Source organism: Uranotaenia lowii, chromosome 2, assembly GCF_029784155.1.
Source record: "Uranotaenia lowii strain MFRU-FL chromosome 2, ASM2978415v1, whole genome shotgun sequence".
Taxonomy (NCBI): domain Eukaryota; kingdom Metazoa; phylum Arthropoda; class Insecta; order Diptera; family Culicidae; genus Uranotaenia; species Uranotaenia lowii.
In genome coordinates, this window is record NC_073692.1 from 360902884 (window position 1) to 360924470 (window position 21587).

Genomic DNA, 21587 nt, shown 5'->3' on the forward strand with positions numbered 1-21587 from the left:
TTTAAATGAATATGTCGGAGATAAACTATTCCTTCGTATAACTACCTCATCTGGAAGACTACACTCAACGAGCCGATCAATTCTTCCGGAGCGCAGCAGTGCCGGATCCAGAAGTTCTGGCCTGGAGGTTGCCCCAATCACAGTTACCCCCTGCAAACCTTCAACACCGTCTAGCTCGGTGAGCAGTTGATTGACTACACGATCGGTGACACCGGTGGAATCGTGTCCCCGCCGCGGAGCTAAACTGTCGAATTCGTCGAAGAACAGAACACACGGTTTGGCTGATCGCGCCCGATCGAACAAATTACGAACGTTTTCCTCACTTTGGCCGATGTATTTGGCCAGCAGTTCCGGCCCCTTGACCGAGATCATTCGCAGGTTCCACGTTTTCGCCAGCTTGGAAACTTAAAAAATACGTTTTATTATAATCAGAATACCTTGTTGTTGAATTTTAACAAATTTACCTAGATAAGTTTTTCCAGTTCCCGGTGGTCCAAACAGTAGAATTCCTGCTTGATTTCGTAGCGGTGACTTCTCGAATATTTTTGGGAATTTACTAGGCCACATAAGCACTTCCTGGAACACTTCGATGGCTCCCTCCAGACCCGGTATTTTATCACCCGGAACATCCGAATCGTCATCTACATCTTCTGAATGCTTGTGATTTTCAATCCCTTGCAAACAGTACTCATTGGTAACATCTAAGGCACTCGCGACCATATCTTCCGTAACGAGCGGACACTTCAGGTCTCGCTTAAATGCATAAAACACTGCCCGATCAACCATCTGAACTAAGCTACCGATGCTATAACCCTCTGTAGCCGCACCTAACCACTTCCAGTTGATACGCCGATCCAGCTTACACTGCTTTGCTACGAACAGCTTTTTGAGCACATCTTCACGATCAGTCTTGTCCAGATTCGGAACCCGCCGAATCTGGTGAAATAAGTGGAAACCTCGCGAAGCGTACAACCGCCGATTGAGATTGCTCACGTTTCCCACGGTAGCAATCACCGAAATCGGATTGGAAGCCGTAAACTCCTCGATTTGCTTCCGAATTGAGTCCGATACCCTAAAAACACAAATTTCGAAAAATCAATAAAACAGTTTCAAAACTTACCTTTAAAAACGTGTCTTACTTGTTGTGATATTCGGAGTCCTGGGTGTTCTGATCGCCGGTGTGATGGGCTAGCACATCGAGACCATCGATGAACAGTACCGCGGGGCTGTGGAACATGCACAAATAGAACGAGTGACGAAGTTCCTTCTGGATCGAGTCCGGTTTGCGACCTTTGTGCTTGGAGCAGTGAAAAGTGGTTGAGTAGCAGTGGAAGGGAGCTTCGCCCAGGCGCTTGAGGATCGTCTGGCAAATGGTACGTTTGCCGCATTGGTTGGAACCTTGAACGAAACGGTTGTTAGACAGATAAAACACATTCAAATTCGAGAGAAAACTAAATAGTATGCTTCTTTCATGCGGATCGATAATCCGTACAAAAATTTGTCGGAAATGCTGAAGATCCGTAGATTTGGAGCATCGATGTAGATCCGTAGAAGTGCTTCAAATCCATAAAGTGCTCCGAAACCGTAGATCTGGCCAAGCTGTCGAAGCCTCACTAACGGAACTTTTATCAAGAAAGGGTGTCCACGATGCAACTGCCACACTCAAAATTGATACGCAAAATTCGAGTTTTCATCCTATTGCCATAAAATTTTCAGGGATTGAAAAATCACTATTAATCTTCATTTTACCATTTTATCCGTATTTTATTTACAGTCCATACGCAAATGCCCGCACCTTGGCCTTAACCCCGGCCGTAAGATCCTGCACAACCTGTGAATCAACCGTTTTATGCATGTAAACCCATACTTTCTTCAGTTCCTCGACTGTCTTCACTACCTTAGGTCGTTTGAGAAGGTGCTGCTTTATAATCGCCCAGTACTTCTCGATGGGGTGGAGCTCCGGAGAGTTGAACATTTTCCGCATACTAACTACTTCAACACGTCCTTGGAGAGGCCATGAGGCCAAATCCGGCCAGAAGATTGTTGGGACGCTGTGTGCCATCAGGAGAGGAAGCAGACGCTTCTGGAAGCACTCTTTCATGTAGGTACACCTGTCCGTTCATCGTGTCCTGGCTCACGAAAGGTGCACTCCGCCTCCCGCACGTGCAGATGGCTTGCCAAACCAGGAATTCATTCGCAAATTTGGACATCTTCTGAGTGCGGACATGCTCCGGAACGCTGAACTTATCCTTGGCCGTGAAAAACAGGTTGCCGGAGATCCGTTTGAAGTCGGCCTTCACTTATGTTTCGTCGTCCATGATCAGCATTCAACTTTCTTCAGCATGTTGAGATACAACTTCCTGGCACGGATTTTGGCGGACCTGTTCTGCTTCTCGTCGCGATTAGGTGCAGCTTCTTAGCTGTAGTATCCTACTTTTTATATAAAACGAATTATGCGAACTGAATTGTATCCGAAGATTATATGCAAAATTAGAGAGAGCGTTGATCGCTCTATCTATTCGAAAGAATAAATGGGTCATTCGATTCTTAGCCACTAGTGGAAGTGGAGGCATATTTTAGGTGTTTTATTTCTTATCAACTTTAAGTTACTGGTGACTTCATTTAGTTATTATTATAAAATACTAGCTGACCCGGTGTGCTTTGCTACACCTTTCAGAATCAAATGATATTTTCAGAAATCATTCAAATTTTTATTGTTTTTGGTATTATTTCAAATCAAATTATGACGAAATTAATAAGCAACCACTATAAAATGAGAGCTTCAGCTGGAGTTTCAAATTGCAACACAAACCATAACATATATTCTGAATCTTGATTTATAAATTTGTTTTAAAGATCTGATAATTTTCATCTGTTTCCTTAAGTTTCGCCCTAAAAAAGAAGGGTCCCAAATTAATCGTTCGCAAATAATCTAACTTATAAAGTATGGTTGTTTTTGCTTGATATGTTCTGGATTTATGCTAAAAAACTGATTAGAGAGCCCCCCCCCCTGTCCTTCCCTTCACCCCCTGCTGAATGGAGATTGTAATCTTTAATAAACATTTTTTTCGTTCCCAAAAATCTTCTTATGTCCTATATAGTTCCATTGGTTGATAAGTATTTAAGCTTTACAACAAAAATTGTATGGAGCCTCTTTCTATATTTCCCTCTCTACACTGTAAAGCATAAGAGTCTATAACAATCGTAGAAAAATATCTCGTAACCAAGTACCTTTCCATGCCATATTTGTTTCCATTTGTTGGCTTCGTAAGCATAAATTGAGAACATATGCTAACAAAATTGTATTCGGCTCACCTCCCTCCTCCCATGTACCTTCTCACTGAAAGGAGGATGATGTGTCAAATAATCATAGAGTCATACCAAAATGATTTTCCATGTTAAGTATTGTCCATTTCTCGGATTTTGTAAAATAAAAGTTAAATGTAAGCTTCCCTCTTCCTTCTTATATTCCATGCCATGCCAAATTTGGTTTTATTTAAGTAGTAAATTTATGAGTTATGTAAAAACTTGAAAGGGAGTACCATCCCCCTTACCGTTCTCTTCTTTCAATAGAGGGGAGATAACTTAATATTCATAAAAGTATTTTTCGTACTGAAATACTTTTTGATGATTATGATGAAACTTGGTTTCATTTGCTTAATTAATTCTCGAGTTATGCAAAAAAAAATGGAAACCCCCCCTTCTTCCTTTATATCTTACCGCTTAAAAGGTGCGGCTTAAATTTATAATAGAAACATTTCTCGTATCCAAATACACTCACATGTCAAATATGATTCAATTTGCTTGGTCAGCTCTTCAGTTATACTGAAAATTGTAAGGGAGACCTCGTCTCCCCCTTTTCATCCACCTCTTCGAAAGAGTCAGGGATACCAAATATTCATAGAAGCATTTCTCGTACCCAAATATCGTTCCATGCCAAATTTGGTTCCATTTTCTGTTGTAGTTCTTGAGTCATGCAGTAAAAATTGTATGAAACTCCCCTACCTCTTTCCTTCCTCCCCGCTGTAAGAAGGAAGGGGTCTCAAACAATCATTAGAACATGTCACGTTCCCAAATACCCGCCCATACCAAGTTTGGTTTCATTTGCTTAATTACTTTCTTAGTTATGTTGAAAACTATAAAAAAAAGGCCCCTCCCCCCTTTATATCTCCCTACTGTAAAGAGGGAGGGGTCTCAAATAATCATAGAAATATTTTTCGTATCTAAATACCCTCCCATGCCAAATTTGGTTCCATTTGCTTTATTAGTTTTTGAACTATATAAAAAATATGAAAGAGGCCCCTCCCCCTTTCAACTGGAAAGAGGGAGGGGTCTCAAATAATCATTGAAATATTTTTCGTATCCAAATACCTTCCCATGCTAAATTTGGATCCAATATCTTGATAAGTTCTCGAGTTATATGAAAAATTGTAAGGTAGCCCCCCTCCCCGCTTCCTATCACGCCACTGAAAGGAGGGAGGGGTACCAAATATTCATAGAAATATTCCTCGTTCCCAAATACCACCCCATGCCAAATATGATACCATTTGCTTGATGGGTTCCCGAGTTATGCAAAAAATTGTCTTTTGTTTGGGAGGCCCCTCCCCCCCTTCATGAGAGAGGGAGGGGTCTCAAACCACAATAGGAACCTTCTCCTGCCTCCAATACCCCCACCTGCCAAGTTTCACGCAAATCGGTTCAGTAGTTTCCGAGTCTATAGGGAACAGACAGACAGACAGACAGACAGACAGACAGACAGACAGACAGAAATTCATTTTTATATATATAGACTAGCTGACCCGGTGTGCTTTGCTACACCTTTCAGAATCAAATGATATTTTCAGAAATCATTCAAATTTTTATTGTTTTTGGTATTATTTCAAATCAAATTATGACGAAATTAATAAGCAACCACTATAAAATGAGAGCTTCAGCTGGAGTTTCAAATTGCAACACAAACCATAACATATATTCTGAATCTTGATTTATAAATTTGTTTTAAAGATCTGATAATTTTCATCTGTTTCCTTAAGTTTCGCCCTAAAAAAGAAGGGTCCCAAATTAATCGTTCGCAAATAATCTAACTTATAAAGTATGGTTGTTTTTGCTTGATATGTTCTGGATTTATGCTAAAAAACTGATTAGAGAGCCCCCCCCCCTGTCCTTCCCTTCACCCCCTGCTGAATGGAGATTGTAATCTTTAATAAACATTTTTTTCGTTCCCAAAAATCTTCTTATGTCCTATATAGTTCCATTGGTTGATAAGTATTTAAGCTTTACAACAAAAATTGTATGGAGCCTCTTTCTATATTTCCCTCTCTACACTGTAAAGCATAAGAGTCTATAACAATCGTAGAAAAATATCTCGTAACCAAGTACCTTTCCATGCCATATTTGTTTCCATTTGTTGGCTTCGTAAGCATAAATTGAGAACATATGCTAACAAAATTGTATTCGGCTCACCTCCCTCCTCCCATGTACCTTCTCACTGAAAGGAGGATGATGTGTCAAATAATCATAGAGTCATACCAAAATGATTTTCCATGTTAAGTATTGTCCATTTCTCGGATTTTGTAAAATAAAAGTTAAATGTAAGCTTCCCTCTTCCTTCTTATATTCCATGCCATGCCAAATTTGGTTTTATTTAAGTAGTAAATTTATGAGTTATGTAAAAACTTGAAAGGGAGTACCATCCCCCTTACCGTTCTCTTCTTTCAATAGAGGGGAGATAACTTAATATTCATAAAAGTATTTTTCGTACTGAAATACTTTTTGATGATTATGATGAAACTTGGTTTCATTTGCTTAATTAATTCTCGAGTTATGCAAAAAAAAATGGAAACCCCCCCTTCTTCCTTTATATCTTACCGCTTAAAAGGTGCGGCTTAAATTTATAATAGAAACATTTCTCGTATCCAAATACACTCACATGTCAAATATGATTCAATTTGCTTGGTCAGCTCTTCAGTTATACTGAAAATTGTAAGGGAGACCTCGTCTCCCCCTTTTCATCCACCTCTTCGAAAGAGTCAGGGATACCAAATATTCATAGAAGCATTTCTCGTACCCAAATATCGTTCCATGCCAAATTTGGTTCCATTTTCTGTTGTAGTTCTTGAGTCATGCAGTAAAAATTGTATGAAACTCCCCTACCTCTTTCCTTCCTCCCCGCTGTAAGAAGGAAGGGGTCTCAAACAATCATTAGAACATGTCACGTTCCCAAATACCCGCCCATACCAAGTTTGGTTTCATTTGCTTAATTACTTTCTTAGTTATGTTGAAAACTATAAAAAAAAGGCCCCTCCCCCCTTTATATCTCCCTACTGTAAAGAGGGAGGGGTCTCAAATAATCATAGAAATATTTTTCGTATCTAAATACCCTCCCATGCCAAATTTGGTTCCATTTGCTTTATTAGTTTTTGAACTATATAAAAAATATGAAAGAGGCCCCTCCCCCTTTCAACTGGAAAGAGGGAGGGGTCTCAAATAATCATTGAAATATTTTTCGTATCCAAATACCTTCCCATGCTAAATTTGGATCCAATATCTTGATAAGTTCTCGAGTTATATGAAAAATTGTAAGGTAGCCCCCCTCCCCGCTTCCTATCACGCCACTGAAAGGAGGGAGGGGTACCAAATATTCATAGAAATATTCCTCGTTCCCAAATACCACCCCATGCCAAATATGATACCATTTGCTTGATGGGTTCCCGAGTTATGCAAAAAATTGTCTTTTGTTTGGGAGGCCCCTCCCCCCCTTCATGAGAGAGGGAGGGGTCTCAAACCACAATAGGAACCTTCTCCTGCCTCCAATACCCCCACCTGCCAAGTTTCACGCAAATCGGTTCAGTAGTTTCCGAGTCTATAGGGAACAGACAGACAGACAGACAGACAGACAGACAGACAGACAGACAGACAGACAGAAATTCATTTTTATATATATAGATTAATTGAATAGCAATCAATTTATTAAATATTTTAGTGGCGACGAGGAAAAGTAAGTGCTCAAACGGAAGGTTCGTTGAGATTCCAGTGTGGGCCTAAGTAGGTATTGTTGTAAGCAAAGAAGTGTGTTTTGGCAAACCTGTATCACAAGGGTTGGAAGCTGTTTAAGGTATTATTCGATTAATCTTGCGTTGCGAGATAGTTTTGATGGTTTCGGTTTCGAGGATATATTGAAATAATTGTGAACATATTGCCTCGTGGTTACCGACATTATTCTTTTACACACCATTTTCTTTTATTCCACAGCATTTCTAAAGGTTCTATTCGTTTGAATACGTTCCATTATTACTATAGAGACGCACACTGATCGGTGAGCTACTCATCGCTGTCGTTCGAAGTGAGCACATTTTTCCATCCGTTAGCGAGTAGTGAGGACAAGCATCGTTCGTTCCAAGTTTTGGCGAAAAGATCATCAACCAGTCAATTTTGTTGGCGCAGTTTGCAATTGGTTCAATTTGCATTTTAAAACGTTTGGCTGCAATATTAAATTAGGACAAATATCATCAGATTGGGCAGAAATATTTCTGGAAGCAGATCCCGGTACTGGAGGTTGTTTTGCTGTGGCGCTGGAAAGTTGTGTTACTGCTGTTGCTGATTGATTCTTATGCTGGTTGCTCTTGCTGGTTGCTACTGCTGGATGCTAGTTGCTGGTGCTGAGTGCTAGTTGCTACTGCTGGGTGCTGGTTGTTGATGCTGATTGCTGCTGTTGGTGGCTGACTGCTACTGATTCTTGCTGTTGCTGCTTGTTCTGCTGTGGGCGGAAAGGTTTGTGCTGGTTAACAGTGAGTAGAATCTTTATTATTTTATTTTCCTTCTTTTGATTTTGTTTCATAGAAACTGACATTATAACCATGTCTGTACCAGGTATGATTGGGTCACTTGATCATTATCATCCCGGAAGACCATTTTCAAATTACGTTGAGCGATTCGAAATTTTGTGTAAGCTTAACAAAGTTTCTGCTGAGACTAAGCAATCCTGGTTTATTTCGCTAAGTGGCGATGAAGTCTTTGACGAAATTAAACTGCTCTTTCCGAAACAAGAAGTAGAAACTTTGGCTTATGATGAAATCATTAAGAAATTAAAAGCGCGTTTCGATAAGACAGAACCTGCATTGATGAATAGGTACAAATTTAGTAAAAGAGATCAAGGAGTCGATGAATTGGGAGAAAACTTTATTTTGGCAGTAAAGCTCTTGGCTGAAAATTGTAATTTCAAGGAATTTAAGGACGAAGCTATTCGCGACAGGTTGGTTTTTGGTATGCGTGAAAAAGAACTGCAGTACAAAATATTGATGGAGGATGATATAAGCTTGGAAACAGTTGAACGTATGATTGTTAATAGCGAGCTTGCTGGTCAGCGAGCTAAATTAATAAGCGAGAATAGCGGTTTAGCATCTGCAAATATTCTGTCCATAAGGCATCGTTTGGGCCGGCGTGATGATTTTGATCGTCGTGTTGAGGGTCGTGAGCATAATTCCGGGTATCGTTCAAGGACTCGGAGCAGGAGTCGGGACCGTGACAATAACAGGGAACGGAATAATTATGATTTCAATCGCGATAAACCGGAATGGAATAACCATAACAATGCCAAATGCAACTATTGCAAGCGTAGAGGGCATTTTAGAAAAAATTGTTATCTTTTAAATAAAACAAAATCGGTCAAATTCGTTGAGGAAGACAAAACGACGAATTCTGTGCCTTTCGACAAGTTCAACAGGATGAGGTTGGAACAGTCTTCTGACGAATCTGATATCGGTTGTATGATGATTTCTAGAAAAAATAATAATGCGCCTTGTATGGTTGAGGTGATCGTTGAAGGAAAAAAAATATTGATGGAAGTGGATACAGGTTCGGCGGCTTCAGTTATAAGCATGGCTGTATATTTAAAAAAATTGAAATACTTGTCGGTTACTAAATCATTAAAGAAACTTGTAGTAGTCAACGGTGCTAAACTATCGATATTTGGCGAAATTTTTGTTGATGCTAGATTGAATAATTTAGTATACAAGTTAAAGCTTATAATTTTGGAAAGTGACATTGACTTTACTCCCTTACTTGGACGAGACTGGTTGGAGCTATTCTTTTCCGATTGGAGAGCTAATTTTATCCCTTGCAAAACGATCATGGCTTTGAAAGCGGACAGCAATTTGGAAAACACTATAAGTAATATAAAAACTAGATTTGCTAAAGTTTTTACGCAGAACTTTTCTGAACCTATTACAGGGTATAAAGCGGATCTTACATTCAAAAGTGACCATCCAATTTTCAAACGGGCGTATGAGGTTCCTTTCAAAATAAGAGACCAGTTCATAACCCATTTGGACATGTTGGAGAGCCAAGGCGTAATATCACCAGTTAAGGCAAGCGAGTGGGCCTCTCCAGTAATAGCGGTTCTCAAGAAGGACAATGATATAAGAATGGTAATAGACTGCAAGGTATCCTTGAACAAAATACTAATTCCTAATACCTATCCTCTTCCACTTGCTCAAGACATCTTTGCGTCTCTGGCTGGTTGTAAGGTTTTTTGTTGTTTGGATTTGGCAGGAGCTTACACGCAACTTGAACTTACTAATCGTTCAAAGAAATTTGTAGTTATAAATACTTTGAAAGGACTTTATACTTACAACCGGTTGCCACAGGGGGCTTCCAGTTCGGCAGCTTTATTCCAACAAACGATGGACCAAATTTTAAAAGGTCTTGATCATGTATGTTGCTATCTAGACGATCTGCTTATAGCAGGTGCAAATTTTGACGAATGCCGTAATAAACTTATTCAAGTTTTGGAAAGGCTCGAGAAAGTAAATGTACGGGTTAATTTTAAAAAATGTAAATTTTTTGTTTCTTCTTTACAGTATTTGGGTCATTTGATCACAAGTGAAGGTCTTTTACCATCCCCTGAGAAGCTTTCAACTATTGCAGAAGCAAAAATTCCTGAAAATGTTACAGAATTGAAGGCTTTTCTTGGGCTTATCAATTATTACAACAAGTTCGTTCCAAGAATGTCGGTTAACCTCAGACCTCTATACGAACTCTTAAAAAAAAATGTTCATTTCAAATGGTCCTCTGAATGTGATTCGGCCTTTAAACAAAGCAAAAACAATTTACTTAAAGCAAATATTTTAACTTACTATGACCCTAAGAAGCCTTTGGTTGTAGTTACAGATGCTTCATCATATGGACTTGGTGGTGTTCTGGTACAAATTGAGCAAGGTATCGAAAAACCAATTTGTTTCACATCCTTTTCTCTGAATGCCGCTCAAAAAAAATATCCCATACTGCATTTAGAGGCTTTAGCCCTTGTATGTACTATAAAAAAATTTCATAAGTTCCTGTTTGGACAAACTTTCAAAGTTTTTACAGATCACAAACCACTTTTAGGCATATTTGGGAAAGAGGGAAAAAATACCATTTGTGTGACAAGACTCCAGAGATATGTAATGGAGCTCTCTATTTATGATTTCGTTATTGAATACAGACCTGCCTCTAAAATGGCTAATGCGGATTTCTGTAGCCGTTTCCCTTTGCAGCAAACTGTTCCCAGCCATTTGGATGGTGATAAAATCAACAGCCTGAACTTTTCAAATGAATTTCCTCTGGATTTTACGACCATTTCGAAGGAAACGAAAATCGACCATTTCTTGGGAAAAGTTTGTCAATACGTAATCAATGGATGGCCGGGAAAGGTAGATTCAAGATTCAAAGATTTGTTTGCTCAAAAAGATAAATTGGAGATTATGGATGGTGTTCTATTATTGAACGAAAGAGTTTTGATTCCCGAATCTTCTCAAAAGCAAGTTATGAAAATGCTGCACATAAATCATTGCGGTATTGTAAGAATGAAGCAACTGGCTAGGAGAACTGTTTATTGGTCCAGGATGAGCTCTGACATTGAAGAATACGTAAAACGTTGTGAAATTTGTGCTAAAATGCAGATTGTGCCAAAACCTAAAGAAAAATATGGTTGGGTGCCAACCACACGTCCTTTTAGCAGGGTACACGCGGACTTTTTCCACTTTAACAGCAGCATTTTTCTTATTATGGTTGATAGTCATACAAAATGGCTTGAGGTTGAGCTTATGCGTACCAGTACGACTGCTAAAAATGTTATAAAAAAATTTACCAGTATGTTTGCTCGTTTTGGGTTGCCTGATGTTATAGTTACGGATGGTGGGCCACCTTTCAACTCTCGGGAGTTTATTCAATTTCTTGAAAGGCAAGGAATAAAGGTCCTCAAAAGTCCACCTTATAACCCAAGTAGTAATGGTCAGGCAGAGCGTTTGGTTAGGGTTATTAAGGATGTTTTAAGAAATTTTTCACTTGACAATGAAACAAAAGTTTTAGATATTGACGATCGTTTGAATTTATTTTTAATAAACTATAGAAATAGTTGTACGGGAACTGAAGGATTGTTTCCTTCAGATAAAGTTCTCTCTTTCAAACCGAAAATGCTTTTGGATTTGATTAATCCAACTAAAACTTACAAACAACATTTGAAGTATAGTTCTGAAAAATCTTTTAACAACAATTATGAGAAGGTGGATTCCCCAGATCAATTTGACAAGCTAGTGGTAGGGGATAGACTTTATTATAAAAATAATAACCAGCATGACATCCCTAAATGGCTTGATGCAAAATTTCTTAAAAGATTTTCGAAAAATGTCTTTCAGATATCCATTGGAAGTCACGTTCTCACGGCCCACAAACATCAACTCAAAATGGCGCATCTTCCTGTGGGTCGTTCCAAAGTGTTCGTGTCTCGGAATAGCACAAGCAAACGTAGGAGAGACTCTGTAGATAACGAGGAGGAGTTCCTTGGGTTTCCATACGGATCAGTGGGACTCGATGCTGCGTCGTTGGATAAACAAATGATTAGCGGGAGAAGTCCGATTCTTACTCGATCTCGAAAACGTAGACTTTTGGACTAACATGTGGAAGCGCGTCGTGCTACCAAAAGGCATTTTATGCCCTCGAATGAAGTTTACAGTAATAGCATGTTTTACCTTCACGATTAGATATTGTAACATCAATTCATGTACGAATTTTCTTAAAAGGTGAAGAACTGTAGTATCCTACTTTTTATATAAAACGAATTATGCGAACTGAATTGTATCCGAAGATTATATGCAAAATTAGAGAGAGCGTTGATCGCTCTATCTATTCGAAAGAATAAATGGGTCATTCGATTCTTAGCCACTAGTGGAAGTGGAGGCATATTTTAGGTGTTTTATTTCTTATCAACTTTAAGTTACTGGTGACTTCATTTAGTTATTATTATAAAATATTAATTGAATAGCAATCAATTTATTAAATATTTTATTAGCCACATCCCGAACTGAGGCGTTCGGGTTTCGGTTGAAGGCCCCAATTTTGCGGTTGTGATTTTTGGTGTTGTACGGAATACTTTTTTCTTCACTTTTGAGCTTCCGATCGGTGTCGATAGTTCCTCGAACCGCTTAATCACTCGCGACATCGTGTAATCCGCGATTCTCATCCTTGTTCTTGTAATGAATGCGGAAGATTTTATCACGCACGAGCTGCTCTTTTTTTTTCCTTTGGAATTGTCTACTTTAGACTGGCTCGAACCAAGTTTGGTCCATCTGGCCAAAGCATATTTTCGGAAATGGAAATTTTTTTTCATATTATTGTTCCTTTTAATCTGATTGTCTCAGACTTGGGTGTTTGTTACCTTGATAAATTTATATATTTGAATCATGTTGAATTCGCATTCTTCTTTGAAGATCGCATCTTCTTGGAAAATCGGATTCTGGTGAGTATTCTTATTTGTTCATGCAGGATTTAGATTGAAGTGTTTACACCAAAGGTCTCTTTCTTTCGGGTGTTTCTGCAAATCTGAAGTGCCACTTGCTTTTGTCTTGTGATATTTGCTTGTATAAGCTTATCCAATCCTGCCAAATTTCCTTCTTGCTTACAGCTCTTGCATCGCCGATCGTTATTCCGTTGGAGATTGTCTGATATTTTTCGGTTTGCCTGCCTGACTGCAGCTTCATCAGCGATCTCATTACCCTTGATTCCGGTGTGACTGGGAGCCCATTGTATTTTGATGTTTTTGCCATCAGTCTGGAGGAACTCTCTATAGATTTTCCAGGCACAGTAGTTGATTTCGAAGATTTTTTTTCGTTTAATAGGATTTGGCATGCGCTTTTGGAGTCGGTGGTTATGACCACTTTGTGGTGTCTCTGTCGTTTGGCCCATTTGATTGCTTCCAGAATTGCCAGAAGCTCCGCGTTAGTGATGCTGAAATTGTTACTGATGGTCTCTGCTGAGATATTGTTTTGGGAATTCGTCTTAGAAAGCTTGAGCAGTGCCTTGATTGGTTTTTGATGCGTCGGTGAAGATTCGTTTATATTTAGAGCTCATGCATTCCAGGAACAACTTATGCCATTGAGAATTTAGTACGTTAATTTTTTTTATTTTCAGGGCTCTGCTCCAGACGGACCACGTAGCGAAAATCGACTTCTCCCATGAGTCTCATACGTTTTAGGTACCTGAAGTCTTTATCCATTGGATGTACTTGGTATAGCAAATCGGCATATCTGTCCGCTACTTCGGATGTGTAGGAACCGTTCGGGGTTTCCGTTTGGTTAAAGCCTCTATTCTTAGCTGCAATGGAATTTGACCGGTTTCTGACAGCATGACATGTTGGGGAGTGCTTTAAGCATAGTTCATGGCGATGCCGATGAAGTTGTTTTGAACTGTTTGAAGCTTTTTCAGGTTCAGGCATTCCCATAGATTCCTGCCCCATATTCTTATCTAGACCTTACAATTGCATTTCCCACCTTAATCAGTGTGGCCTGGTTGGAGCTACTCTTGGACATAGTTCCTCTTTACTTTCCTTACAATTTTTTTGAATTTAGCCCTAACTTTTTGTAATTCGAGAAAATTTGTTAGAGATCTTGAGTTATTGTACGATCGCAGTGTCGTTCTTTTTTCATCATAAAGGATTTTGATCGCATCAGACCACCACTTTTTTAGGTAGTTTGATTTTTTGTTTTCTACCGTGTAGGAACAGTTTCTTATCACCTCGGAGGTGACTTCGATAAGTTCTTCCGGGGAGTATATAAATTGTGGTGGGATGTTATTAAAGTTTTCTATGGCTCTTACCTTGTTGATTCGTTGAGTTGCTTTTTGGTATATTGGGCTGTTGTTTCCTACCTCAATCCAGATTGCTTGGTGTACACTACCAAACTCCTCCTCCTGGACCGACCATGTTGCCTTTGCAGCTATTCCTGGTGTTTCCAGTGTGATGTCTACTGCCAAATCTTTTTGTCCCCGGTTTGCCACCATCGTCCTGGAGCCGTCGTTCAATAGTACCATTTTCAATGTGACGATGCAGTCGTTTAGGATAATTCCTCAACCGCAGGTTGTTGCTTGTCGGCTCCATGTAGGATAGTGAGCGTTGAAGTCCGCACTCAATATAATTTCACCGCTGACCTTATCCAGGTGTTCGAAGAGATCCTTAATTGACTCTATTATTGCTCTGCTTTCAGGGGATATGCCTGGTGGTAAGTAGGCGGAAAAGAGGATTACCGGTTCAAAACCACTCGTGATTTGGACTGCAACGGTTTCTAGTGGCGAAAAATCCGAGATAGACACCTCCTTTCATTGAAGTTCCTGTCTGAGCAGTATCCCCACTCCACCGTACCCGTTTGTCCTTCTGTTCGACACCAAATCGAATCCCTTCAGTCGGAATGGTTCGTCCTTTTTCAGACAGATTTCCTGTAGTAGAGTACCGCTGATTTGGTTTTCGATGAGGCTGACATAGAGCTCTTCGCGTTTTTCGGTTGGTCTGATGCTTTGGATGTTGTTCTGCAAGAGTTTGAAATTTTTAGATGATGGTTGAGTTATTATTACCTGTGGATTGTAAATCATCCGCATCTAGCGTTGCAGCTTCCAACAGGCCGTTCAGCGTCACACTGACATCAATGAGTAGGCTGTCTGTGTCGATCTCCGTCTTCCCATATTTCAAACAGGATTCTATTCGGTCCCGCAACTCTGTGAGTGGCTTAATCCACAGGTTTGGCGCGCAGTAGTCCATGAAGCATCTTCTCAGGAAGGCTACAAAGTGCTCCATATCCGTAGCTTTGAAGAGATTATCAATAGCTTTAGCCTCAGTGGATTTTTGCGTGTTTGACCTTTGGCTCACGTAGTTCGATGGTCCCTGATCGAATTGGGAATAGCTGATTAATCTGTCTTTTTTTTGGCGCGACCGTCCGGTCATTCTAGGGTCTGTCCGGTAGTCCGACGAGTCATCTAGTGTCAGTTGTTGGTCTCCTTCTTCTTCCAGTCCGTCAAATCGGTTTGACAGCTTCGGGAAGTTCTTTTCGGCTTCGGTAAACGTAGATCGGTTTTTATGCATTTCGTAGTTGATGAGTCTTCTTCTTTGGCGTTCCGGGCACTTTTTATCTGCCGCTCTGTGGTTCCGCCCACAATTTAGACATCTTAGACCGGCCGTGCAAGGAAGGTCGTCTTCGTTGTGCTCCCCTTCGCAGGTTTGGCACCTCTTCCTTCCGCGGCAGAACTTTGCGGAGTGCCCACTGCCCGTATCTCCAGCAGTGTTGACATTGTCGGACCGGAAAGATGAAAAGCTCCGCGCGGAAATTGCACCCATATATTTTTAGGGTTTTCGGAACCTCTTTCCCCTGTACCGTAACCTTGATGTTTTTCGTTGGCTCTAGTTTGTCCTCTTTCCCTTTCCGGCGTACCCTTTCGACGTCTAATACCAGGACTTCGCAATGCGTCTCGTCTTTGAGGTCCTCGTCAAAGTCTAAAGGAACGTTTCTGACAAAGCATATTGTTTGTGTCCTTTCCCTGATCTCGGGAACGTTCAAATTAATCCTGTCGAGAGGAAGTGATTGGAAGAAAGGAAGAAATTCTTTGCTTTTTAGGTTCACCTTAAAGCGGAATATTCCCACTTGGGTGATGTTCTCCAACCCCGTGAACCCTTCCTCTTTAAAGAATTTCCCTAAAATGATGACGTGCTTTGGAAACTGGAGTGTTCTTTGCAGATTGGCTTGATGCAGGGGTTGGTTGGGGTGCTGCGTTCCCAGTTGTTGGGGTGGTTATTGCCCTGCCTCTTGATATAATCCTTCCACGCTTCTCCACAGCTCTTTTTGAGGCCTCCATTGGGGTCGTCTTTTTCATATTTCTCGTAGTCGTCGGCATCCGTCCAAAGTTATGCACCGCGAGTTAAAGATGGCGACCGATTTCAGCTGCAACTGACGCGGATTTTTTTCACAATATTATGCTTTTAGAACTTCTTTTCCTTGTGAAAATTTGACTTAATGCGATAGCCTTTGTGTTCTTCTACTTGTTAGGCACTTTTCGCGTGAAAAATTCGTAATTAATTTAAAAAAAAAACTGTTTTTGTAGAAAGTTGATAGAAAAAACGCTTTTCGTTGAAAATCCTTGAAAATTCTTCTTTTTTATGAGCTGTTCTTTCGACTTCATCTCCGCGAGTTTTGATCACAGGACATTAAAACTTTCAGGATGTAAACAATGCACTATGAATTAAATCCACCCAAATTTTCATTAAATTCTACCCAACGGTTAAAAAATTAGAGCAATTTGATAGTGTGGCAATTTCATCGTGGACACCTTTAAGAGTGATTGATTACATCTTCGATGATGAGCTCGATTCTCATACAAACTTTCAAAGGTTAACTCACCTGAAATAATTATGTTGTGAGCCTTGCGATCACTGTTTCGTTCATCAAGGCACAGTTTCAGCTTCAACTGATCTACGCATTCATCAATGATACTATCGTATTTATCTATCTTAACAAGCTTTGGAGCAGCACTCACATCAGCTGGCTTCTTCTTGCTGCTCGGTTGCTCATTTTCACCATCAACAGCAACCATGTCCCCAACACTTTTAACCTCTTCGGCACAAGTTATCTTACTCTGCCTCAGAATAACACCGTTCACCATGCAATATTTCAAATTCGACGGCTGCAATCTAACGGTAAGATAGTATTCGGGCAGCTTGAACACCTGCCCTTGGTTAAGTAGCACAGGGTGGACTTTGGAGTTGAACAGAATAAATTCCTTGAACTTTTCCACCATATCAGTTTCGACTTTGACACTTACTTTAGTCGTCGGAATAAGCTCAATTAAGTCAACTATATTCAGGGCATTATGTTTGCTTCGGAGAGTTACTTTTTCTCCTTGATTCACTTCCAGCAGTTCCATAAGGCGATCGTTGATTTCCACCGTAGGGTAGACGTTTTTCGGGAATTTTTCCCCATTTGTGGCAAGACGAACATTCACATAATACTCCCGATCGTCATTTGTCGTCAGCAAGAATGGATGGTTTATATCGACACCGGCTGGAATGTTCTCCTTGGTGATGTAGATATCGCAGATCTGCGAATTACTTCGTCGACAGTTCCAAGTACCTCGAATCACTCGAAACTCATGAATCTTAGGAACCTCCCGTGTTAGCGTAGCCACAAGATCGTCCAAATGTTGACTTTTGTTCTTGAAATTTCTGGGATTCCGATCTTCTACAACTGGAGGTGTTTCTTGAGTTGCGTAATCGTTCATGAAGTTGGCCATCGATTTGCTGGTCTGAAGTTTGTTTAAATGTTTCTCCAGATCGTTTTCGAATAGGGAATTACGCAAAGCAGTTTTAGCATTTCCAGCAACAGCACCATTCGATGTAAGGGTTGAGTTCCGTTTAACGACCGACTCTTTTGGTTTGTTAGGCTCAGCGTCTTTTCCGTTTTCTATTCCATTATTCCTATGCCAGGTCAGTGGACGCTTTTTATCCTTATCGGGTAGCCCCGAATTAGTTAGGAACGAAGGGGTGCTTATCGAAGCTTCTGAACCACCATGGTACTCTCCATTGTCAAAGTCTCCCGAAGCTTTGCGCTGTAAGTTTCGCTGTCTTACTAGTTCAGCTATGTTTAGGTTGGTGTTGCTGCGAATCAACGAACCTGGTACCGGATCAGGATCTTTCTTAGCTAGTTTTGAGGCAGGTTTTTTGTACGGTTCTACCACCAGTTCGGTGTCATTTTCCAATCGTCCGAACGGAAGTGGCGGGATAGTAAATTCTAAAATTAAGAAAATGAGATAAATAATAGGAATTTCCACATTTGATGACTGGTTCAACTTACTGATTTTGATCTTGATGCAAATAGAATCGTTTACCCATACAACCAAATGTTGACCCTTCGTAACCACTCTAGTTTGATCAAGCAGGATAGATTGGATGCGGGTACTGCTGGCTTGCTGGAATATTAGAAGTCGATTAGACAGACTGGCAACGGAAGTGATTTTTTTTTGACTCACCAGTATATTCCATTCCTTCTCCGTTGTTGCCGTCACCTCGACCGTCTTCAACGATCGCACCTCCATGATCAACGCCACCAGAACCATATCCCCCTCTTTGAGTCCCATCGATGCGGCCACTTGTGCATTCATGCCAATCCGATTGTCCTGGTACCCGGCCGCCGCTGCAGTCCCAAACGGGGACCATGACATGTAGAAAATATCGATTCCGTGCGATATGCTCAAACAGCCGTTTTTCTAAAAATAAACACCAACAAGTTGTAAGTTTGTTTTTTGTGTGGTATGTCTCATCGTCACTCTTGGTCAGTTACTGCAAAGAGGCGGAAGGAAAGAGGCCGGAGGAGCAAAACACCGCATCCACTTATTAAACGAGAGATCACTCTCGATGCGGTTTGTGGAACTGATGACGAGATAGCGAAGATCCCACAAGCCGGCTAGGCGACGACGACGACGCTATTTTGCTTTTGGGGATTGTGAGATTATTTTTATCTCATTCTGAAGCGTCATCTTCATGAAAGAAAATATTGCTTATTGAAAACACGGGGAGAAACGTGGGTGTTTTTATTTTCAAAGACGAGCCGATTTAATTATATTTTGACTCAATAATGGAATGTAAGTTTTCCGTTTGCTCATTCAACCTCGATTTCCCCTTCCGGTGTGCAGTTCGTGATGAATGGAATTTTAAATATGTAGAACGCGTCGAGTGATTTTTTTGTTATTTGATCAATTTTTTTTTTAATAGTTCTAGATGAATACTTACATAGCTGGACAGCATCCGGACGTAACTATCCGGTAGTACGACGAAATTGTTCCGGAACGGCGAATAGGATACGGATAACGTTCGACGAAACATTCTCCTTATCGAGAAATCACTTTTTGTGCAGATTAAAACCGATTTCAGTCGATTGGCGCCGCTTCACAGGTTTAGTGATAGCACTTTTGACCCCCTTCAAAAGAGACCGTCTCCCCACGAACAAAGGTCCAACTTGCTTCACACTTCGATCACTTCTGCTGATGAGAGATAGCGCAAGAGAAATAAGAGCAGGGACATTTTTTTTTCGAAATTGTTTTGATAATGAGCGAAGAAGGTGGAAAGTGCAAGGAATGCGAAAAAAACAAACTGGCGAGGAGTGCATCGATTGACTTCACGCTCACGTGCCCGAGCTCAAATTTATCAAGAACTCAAAACGATAAAGCTCAATTTTTAGATTCAATGAGTATTCTCAAAAATGATTTTGTCGCCTTAACCGAGATAAATCTTTTGTCCATCATATCCGAAACGTTTTTTAAATTTTCATAAAAAGAAGGTTAGATATTTCCCGAGCCGTTCTTCTCAACCTATACTCAAATCGTTAAACATAATTCTTGGCAAGGAGCTGAACTCTACTCAAGATGTTTAACAGTTGATTACTTCACACATATCAGTAATTATTTCCTTGGCAAGGAGCTAAACTCTACTCAAGGTATTACTGTGAAATGAACTGAACTTCATTAGCTATATTACTATATGTATACATTTAAAAACCTATTTCTTAGTACGAAGCTTAAATAAGAAACTTTACTTTGAATATGACTTCTTCGGACAAAAACTTAAAATTCGTTAAGCAAAAAATATTTTAATGATTTTTTATGGTTTGGTGATTTTTCGATTATTTTATTTTATTTGAATAAGTTAGCTTTTGATCCAAATAGCAAACTGAACAAATAGTTTTTTTTAGTGTTGCTAACCTTCAATTGATTCATGAAACCATTACCTAATCATTTGTTGCAGTGTAATTTATTGGTAAGAGCCTAAGAAATTTTGCTTATTCTGGCGAAAATGTTGTTTTGTCCACTATCTTACGAGTACGTACCGTTTCAGCGTAAGTTGCTTTCTCCTGGCAGGATCGCCAATGTAATATTCGGCATTACACAATATCACAAACCACGAAACAATATTCACTTTAGAAAACACACCTCCACTTTTATCTCGTTTTATACACGCTCGATTACAAGAGCCCAAACTCAACTTCAAGACTGTGCACTTAGGGATGCCACACTAACAAACCCTCCTTCCTGTGACGACCGTGGAGATTTAGAGGTGTATTCGGTCTCTAGTAGCAACGGAAGTCGAACTAACAATCCTTTCCTTTCCCCGATGAACCGTAAGGACGTGGCCGGCGCCGTTATTGACCATATAAGATAAGGAACCTTCGAAACGTGCACACAGAAAATGGTAAGCTAATCCCAAGCCCCATTTATTTGGATCTATGTGCAATTTTGATGGTTCTTGTCAATCACGGAGTAGCAACTACTGAAATGTACGGTTTATCTAAGCTCAAGCTCAAGCTCGTACGCTGAAGTAAGGTGAGATTCTATTTTACGAATTTAGGTTAAATTAATATAATTATTTTATTTTCCTCTATATTCTAGCAACCAGGCACCAAGTCAAGGGTAAGTTTTTATTGTACAGGTAGATATTCCATAGAAGACACTAATCAAATCTATTTTTACAGGTGGCGGATGATCAACATTTTGGCACAAAGCGGCCACCCTAGAGCCGGTTGTAGGGTACAGATTAGGCAGTAAAAAGAGCAAAGCCAAAAGTTCATGGATTCTGATTCTGGTCAGGAACCATCTGACGGACAGAGAAAATGAGATAATCGGATATCACGGACTACTTTGATTGTAACACATTCGAGCGAAATGCGCGGACAAATTTCCTTTAAAAAGAACAGCGCTCGTGCGGAAAGGTCATTCTTAATTCGGATTTTATAGTGCGAACATCAACAGCCTAGAGAAGACGGTAAATACTGACGATGGAATATCCTGGATTTACGACAATGGCGCAGTTGGCAGCATTTTCGGACCTAGCTTCAAAAGGATATCACACTCATTGACTTGAGCAGTCGATACGCTGGAAATCCACGTTTCAACGGAACACTGAAGGAGATTGAATTTTTCTAAGCACTGAGTTTTATTTTGAACTTTTCAGTTTGAATACACCATTCAGTATGAAACTGCAATGTGTGAGTATGGAAAATTTCGATAGAAAAGGCGAAATTCACCCTGTTTGCTTTGGCTCTCATGATAGAACAACATAATTACTTTGGTAGGAAAGACAAAGTAATTTGATAAAAGGGTTCTGATAGAGAAGGCAGAAACCCGGAAGCAGAGCATAGAATTGCTCATTTAATGCCTCCGATTGGAAGAAGGTCGACTGAAAAAAAGAGTTCTGATGGGAATGGCAGAAACTTGAGAAAAATAAATGATTCAGACTAGATAGACGATTG

The 21587-nt window shown here is 40.1% G+C and overlaps 1 protein-coding gene across 1 annotated transcript in view; it reads right to left on the reverse strand.

Moving 5' to 3' along the window:
- LOC129748493 (peroxisomal ATPase PEX1) overlaps nt 1-19353 on the reverse strand; it is a 28356-nt gene extending 9003 nt beyond the window's left edge. The window contains exons 1-7 of the mRNA XM_055743143.1: nt 19076-19353; nt 18316-18552; nt 18141-18255; nt 16692-18077; nt 1140-1398; nt 465-1072; nt 46-404 (exon numbers count right to left, since the gene is read on the reverse strand). Of these exons, the coding sequence (XP_055599118.1) occupies nt 46-404; nt 465-1072; nt 1140-1398; nt 16692-18077; nt 18141-18255; nt 18316-18552; nt 19076-19168 (3057 nt within the window). The 5' untranslated portion in view covers nt 19169-19353. The remainder of the gene's footprint in view (nt 1-45; nt 405-464; nt 1073-1139; nt 1399-16691; nt 18078-18140; nt 18256-18315; nt 18553-19075) is intronic.
- Nucleotides 19354-21587: the final 2234 nt, after the last annotated feature.